This window comes from Salvia hispanica, chromosome 6 (assembly GCF_029641045.1).
Source record: "Salvia hispanica isolate PSC_SH4W2 chromosome 6, Shi_PSC_v1, whole genome shotgun sequence".
Lineage (NCBI taxonomy): Eukaryota > Viridiplantae > Streptophyta > Magnoliopsida > Lamiales > Lamiaceae > Salvia > Salvia hispanica.
Window position 1 is genome coordinate 40,479,699 of NC_142697.1, and position 7,089 is coordinate 40,486,787.

The 7,089-nt window shown below is 37.5% G+C and overlaps 1 protein-coding gene across 1 annotated transcript; it reads right to left on the minus strand.

Annotated features, from left to right (window-relative positions):
* Window positions 1-1,882: 1,882 nt before the first annotated feature.
* Window positions 1,883-3,837, minus strand: LOC125205336 (protein JINGUBANG-like). Its single transcript, XM_048104202.2, has 2 exons — window positions 2,931-3,837; window positions 1,883-2,808 (listed from the first exon to the last, which is right to left on the minus strand). The coding sequence occupies exons 1-2, from the start codon at window positions 3,669-3,671 to the stop codon at window positions 2,119-2,121; spliced, it is 1,431 nt and encodes a 476-aa protein (XP_047960159.1). The 5' UTR covers window positions 3,672-3,837; the 3' UTR covers window positions 1,883-2,118.
* Window positions 3,838-7,089: the final 3,252 nt, after the last annotated feature.

Sequence of the window (7,089 nt, forward strand, 5' to 3'; positions counted from 1 at the left end):
CGTTCACTATAAATAGACATCATGTTTGCTATAGTTGTGCTCACAAAAATTTACCTTTTGTCTACGTATAATCATTCTTTTATTGATATAGCACTTTCTTACCATTTCTTTGTTCGTTCATAGTTAAAATAATTCTTTTTGGCATATAATTTAAGAAATGGATATTTGGTGTGCTAAGTGAGTAGGTAATAAAAATAGATAAAATTATAGAGAGAGAAGAGTAAAAAAGTGATAAAATTAAATGAATAATTATGAGAGAGAGAGATAATCAAGTAGGAAATAAAAAAGCGAGTTAATTACTATAACCATATGCAATAATAAATTTTCCAAAATTTTCCAAAAGAAAAAAAATGACTCAATTATGAGACACCGTTAAATCATCAAAAAACATATAATTGGGTTGGATGATATTAATGACGTGAAAGTTAATGTGGAAGAGATAAAAACTAAATTAATACATTAAAAATATGGTTGACCGGATTGAATTGAATGGTTGCTGATAATATGAGGTAATAATAGTTTATAAGCGGTAAATGATTGTATAAACTTTTTTCAAAAAATTAATTAGAAACCAATACAAAATATAGTTGATTTTTTTATGACCTAAGATTTCATAATCAAAATACGAAAAAACGTAAGTAAAGTCGAAAGGCAAATCGTAACTAATTAAATAAACGTTATAGCCAGTAGATACAGGTAACCTGTTTACCGATATTAAAGTCCAAAATGGACAATTGATGGAAGATAGATAAATAAATTAATTAATTAATAATTGGTGTCCCTTAACTCATTACAACCGTTAGAAGAAAGTCACATTCTAACTAACAATTTCAAATATTAGGCCACCTTAATTTGTCACCAACTGCTGTCAATATCATAAGTCGTATTACCAATCCTTATTTCTCTTATCCAATTCTATGATGCCAAATTAAGTTATATAATTAATGTTGTCTGTTTATAATAATGTTTAATAATTTTACTCAGCATCTAAATAAATGGATGCTGAAGAATATGCTTCAATGCGCTATATTGTGTAAACTCCCTATATAAATCATAAATTAAAAATAAATCGGACAGCCCAAACAATATTTTATTTCAAGTTGGATAGCCCAAATAATAAAAGCCCAAAAATAAAATATATCAAGAGATATCAATAATCATAATCGCTGATGACTTCTAAAATGATTTGATTTTCATCTGCAACTATAATGTAGAAACTTGCATATGGAGGCACTTGAGATCCAATGTACATTTTCCCCAATTTTAATTTGGTACTAGTATATAGTACTGTGTGATCTAGTACTTTTAGTTTAATTTACTTATTTTGACAACTAGCCAGAGTTCATTTCACCCATTTAGATGGATACATGATTGTTTTAACTTTAATTTTCTAAAATAAAAATAAGTATGAATATTATTATAACTTTCATTTTTATGACGATATAATAGTAGTAGAACATACAAATTGTGAACCATGGAATCATAGAAAAAACGTCTCCACAAATACAAGTCGATATTTCAATTGCAATCCAACTGAAGTGAAAATCTGCATTGCAAAATGCATTTGCAGTCATGGTTGAGATGACTTTACTTACCCTAAATCAAAATAATCTATTCAGCAGTTTAGTGGAAAAGATAAATAAAAAAACATGATAAAAAATAGACGCTTCATGTCATTTCAAACATACGTTCAATCCGTCGTTTTCAAAATTTTCAAACGTTGGGAATACATATTTTCCTCGCACAAACTCTAAATCATATGCTATTAGGATTGGCACATAATTATCTAAGATTTAAACAGAAGATGTCACATTGGACAATATAGTATCCGCATTAGTTATATTTGTCATATTAGAAGGAGACAATAGAGAAAATCGGCATATCATGTGAAAGGATTCCTTAATGCTTTACCTCAATTTTGTCACATTCATACACCAAATTCGCTAGCGCACAAGAATCTCCAGTAAATAACTTACAAACAATTTGTACTCCTGGGTAGATGATATCAATAAATTGAAGAGATACTGTTAGAGGTGATTATATATAAAAACGAGTTTGCATGAGCCTCTATATGTATACACACATACATATCAATTTCTGTACATATTTTTACCATCTTCAGAAATTTCTCTTCTGTGCTGCGGCAGCCCGACTAGTTTGCGACGACAAATTCTGCGAGTGCGACTGCGATGGCACGATCTCGTTCTGCAGCGGCGCGCCCTGCCCCGACACCCTCCATATCTTGACCGACTTGTCGAGGCTGCCGCTGTACACCACGTAGTGCTTGTGCCCTCCGATTATCCCCTGCTGCTGCGACTGCGACTGTGACTCCTCCTCCACCGCCAAGCACTTCACCGGTCCGCTGTGCCCGCTCAAAATCGAGAGACACATGTGGTTCCTCTCCTCCCTCCTCCACACGCAAATGTTCGTATCAGCGGATCCACTGAACACCAGATTCCCCGACGTCGCCAGGCACAGCACCGCCAGCTTGTGCCCGCGGAAGAATCCTCCCAGCGACAGGAACTTGTCCCGCTCCCAGAAGTTCACCAGCCCGTCCGAGGACCCGCAGTACAGCACCGTCGAGGCCGCGTTCACCGCCAGCGACGTCACCGCGCACTCCTGCTTCAAAAGCGTCTGCGAAAAGTAGTGCTTCGTCCCCTTCCCCTGCATCTCGCGCCGCCACACCTTCACCGTCCCGTCCGCCGATCCGCTGAAGACTAACCCGTCGAATCCCGCAACGACCGAGTTGACTGCGTCGTCGTGCGCGCTGATTGACTCCAGGCATTTGGAGTCAGCCACGCGCCACACCTGGGGCGGACGCAGAAAATAACATTAGTAACTGCATTTGGAGAAATTTAAAAAATTTACAAGAAAAAATTAGTAGTAAATTTAATTGGGGCTTAAGCTGGTAATGCAGGTGGGGCCCACACCTTGATCGTTTTATCCCATGAAGCAGAGTAGAGGATGGATTTATCTTCGCTCAAGCTGAGAGATGAGATGGCGTCAATGTGTTTGATCCAGATGGCGTTGTGGCTCTTCCTCACCTCCACGTAATTGCTAGGCTTGAGCGATTTCTTCATCTTTGCTTTCAGAGTTGGTAGCGTTCCGATCCGTTTGCAGACGCTCGGATCCTTTCCGGACATCTTCCAGACGCGGATCTTCCCGTCCTGATGTCCGGAAAAAATCCGCTCATCCGCGATTATGATGGCCTTCACCAGGCCTGAATTGGACCTGAATCCGGAGAATTCCTTCTGATTCTTCCACACGCGGATGTTTTTGCTGTCGGAGCCGGTGAAGAGGAGGTCGCCGGCGGCGGCGAGGGAGTATATGTGGCCTTCTTCGCGGACGAGGGAGCCCATGAGGCCGGTGTAGGAGTAGGGATGGTCGGATGGGGCCATATGGGCGGACGACCACGGCGATTGGGCAACGGGGGAGGAGCAGAGGGGGGTGATGCTGGGGGTGTGGTCCCACACGGAGGAGTTGCCCGCGTCGAAGGAGAGCGGGGGCGGCCTGTCGTGGTGGTCCGGGGCGCTGGATTCGGAGGCGGTGCTGAGGCGGAAGGAGTACTCGTCTGGCTCGGCTTGGAGAGAGCGGGGGAATAATGGCTGTTTGCTTGAATCGTCCATGCTCGAACTCGAGTAATTGCTGCGGCTCGCTTTCGAATTCTTCATGTTTGCTTAATTTGTGTGATGAATGATGATGATGATTGATTATGGGCAATGTTTTGGGAGAAAGGAGAGGTGGGTGGTTCATGGGGAGGCTATTTTGGGGAGTTATGGGAAAGGTAAGGCCATGGAGATTATTTGGGAGAGCCTCGTTAGTTATCATGCAACTAAGCGAATTGGCAAACCCAATTCTACTGTTGCAAATATCTATACATATAAACGGCATGTGTAATGTTGTACGGATGTTTTCCTATATATAGCTAACATCACATAATTGCCTCATTTCCATATTTTTCTCCTCTCCCACCTTTTGGACTGCTTCTCAGTTCTGACTGCATTTTTTATTTATTTTTTGGCACATCGGATATGATAGTACACAAAAAAAATAAAAAATAGACACTTTCGTAGTGTAAAAATTAAAAAAAACAATAATGAAGAAGAAAAATAGGGAGTAAAAAAAAATACTCATATTCATTTTTCATTAAAAAAGACCAAACATGAACAGTATAAAAATACAAAATGTGGTTTTTTCTCTACTTATAAAGTACATTAGCTAATTTTTATTCAAAGTCGTGAGGGTTCCATAGTAATGGAGATGCTTCTTTTCAACACGGAGATTAAGAAAAATTATTTTAACTGAGTTAAGTAAAGAGATAATAAAGTGAAAAATGAAATAAAGTAGAGAGATGAAGAGAGAAAAAAAATAAGAGAGAGTAAAGTAGATGTGGAAAAATGTGTTGACTTTTACTAAAAAGGAAAATAACTCTATTACTATGGAACGTACCAAAATGGCAAGATGACTCTATTACTATAGAACGGAGGGAGTATGTCATACTAACGTAATTTACTAAATATTAGATCCATACCATTGTATAATATAGCATTTTCATTTCAATTTACCGAATTTCATAATTCATTAACTTTTGGTTTAATCGTGGCATTTATTAGGAGAAAACATACTCCGTAATGACACGTTTTCCTTTTTAGTTTGTCCCAACTAAGATGACACATTTTCTTTTTTGGAAACTTTCTCTCTCCAATTAATACACCCAACCACTTTTTCTCACCCCTATTAAAATATTCATTTTTATTTCTCTCTTTATTTTAATACTCTCACCCACATTTTATCTCTCCAATTAAACACATTAACCAACGACTCCTAAAACCCGTGTCGGCTAAGGAATGTGTCATCTTAGCCGGGACGGACGGAGTACTAGTCAACATCTGTAAACCAATGAGCCAAGAACACATGACACGTATTCATCCCTGTATGAATTATAGCATGACATGTGTACACTGACAGAAGCCACGGTCTAAGAGATTGAATTTTGGAAATTATTTTGTACTACATGCTGCTACTACTGCTACATACTCCCTCCGTTCCATAGTAATAGAGTCATTTTGCCATTTTAATATGTTCCATAGTAATAGAGTCATTTCTCTTTTTAGTAAAAGTCAACACATTTTTCCATACCTACTTTACTCTCTCTTACTTTTTTCTCTCTTCATCTCTCTACCTTTTTCATTTTCCACTTTATTCTCCATTTACTCATCTAATACAGTTTTTCTTAATCTCCGTGCCGAAAAGTTTCGCCTCCATTACTATGGAACGGAGGGAGTATATTTCTTCAATAAGACAATTACATGGCTTGTTTCCGAATACAATCATTAGTTAACATCAATCTCAAGTTTGCCACATGTTATTCATACATAAAGACAACACACAGGATTAGAGCTTTTGTTCATCATGAAACTTAAAATATTCACAACTTTAATTTGCTCTCATCGATTAAAACATACGAAAACTATTTGTGTAAATCAATCAATCAAATAGCTCAAAAATCAGCATACCTCATAATTTTGATACTATACAACCTACCATCTAGATTAAAATCTAGCTACGATATCCCCATTGGTGCAAATGAGATAACTAGTTTTAGTTCACTTTTGAACTAAAATCAAGGATTATATTTACATATTTTTGTCATTGATTTGGATTCACTCAAATACTATATTAGAAATAGATCCTTTACTCTTTAAAAAATCTTATAAAAAGTGAGAGTTATCTACTCTTATATAGATGAGATAGAATCGCCACCAAATTAATGTGGACAAAGTTTAAAGATTTTACCAAAACTGAAGTCAAACAAAAATTTTAATTTAGATTTGATGCAATTTGGATAACCAATTTCTGGATACTATACTAATCTAATGTTCAATTATCCCAGCTCGTTCTTCAACTGAATTGAATAATGATAGTTCTCTGATTTCCTTAGTAATTTGCGTTTTTTGATAGTCGATTCAAAATATGCTAGTTAATGATAGTCTTGTTAATTTGAACCATCAAAAGTTCAATATAATTGCAAAAAATTCTATATTGTTGTCAATTCCCACCTAATTTGATTTAGTCCACTCTCAAACAATTTTTCCCTCTCATTTGTGGGATCCATGTTATAGAAGAAAAGTTATCTCTTAAATAAAATCAAACCATCATTCTTAACTTTTCTCAATTATACTTACTTTAATACAAGAACTATAAGTAGTAGAATTGAAAAAAATACGAGCGTCTCCGGTGGCGCCCCTCCCACTAGGACTTTCACTAGGACTTCCCATAAAAACTGTCTGCCACGTCATCACTAGCCCTTCCCGTTCCACTTCTCACTGCACTAGGACTTCCACTAGGACTTTCCGCAATTATTCAATTTACGGACTTAAAATTTACGGAATTAAAATGTCGACACGAAATACGGGAAAATTCAAAAACTTCATTAAAAAAATTACATAATACTTAAAAAAAATTACTACCTCCGTCCCTGAAAATTTGATACAGTTTACTATTTCGGTCCGTCCCTAAAAATTTGATACACTTCACTTTTACCATTTTTGGTAGTGGACCTCATATTCCACTAACTCATTCCTACTCACATTTTATTATAAAACTAATACTTTAAAAGTAGGACCTACATCCCACCAACTTTTTCAACTCACTTTCCATTACATTTCTTAAAACCAGTGTCGGATCAAAATGTAGCAAATTTTGGAGGACGGAGGTAGTACATAATTAAAAAAAAATACATAATTTTAAAAAAAATATTACATAATTTTAAAATAAAATTAAATAATACCCTCGACTCTCACTCCTCCTCGTCCTCGTCCCCATCGCCCGTGCCGCTGCCGCCTCCGACGTCCCCGTCCCCAATCTCGACGCCATAATCATCAATGGGTGGCATTCCTAAATCGCGCCGACATGCATCGACCACATCCTTGCAAAGCCTTTTGTACACAGGATCGTGCGTGCTAAACCACTTACTCATGCTCTGCATCAGGGTCTTCGTTAGCTGCGCGCGGGCGAGACGGTCGTTACCTGGGCCTTCTGGGGCCTCCGATTCGACCTCGTAGGACCCGCTGTAGCTGTCGCTTCCCC

Coding starts and splice junctions, on each gene's coding strand:
- LOC125205336 (XM_048104202.2), bottom strand. CDS start 3,671: ATGAAGAATTCGAAAGCGAGCCGCAGCAATTACTCGAGTTCGAGCATG. Junction 2,809..2,930: donor CATGGGATAAAACGATCAAG/GTGTGGGCCCCA, acceptor CGTCCGCCCCAG/GTGTGGCGCGTGGCTGACTC.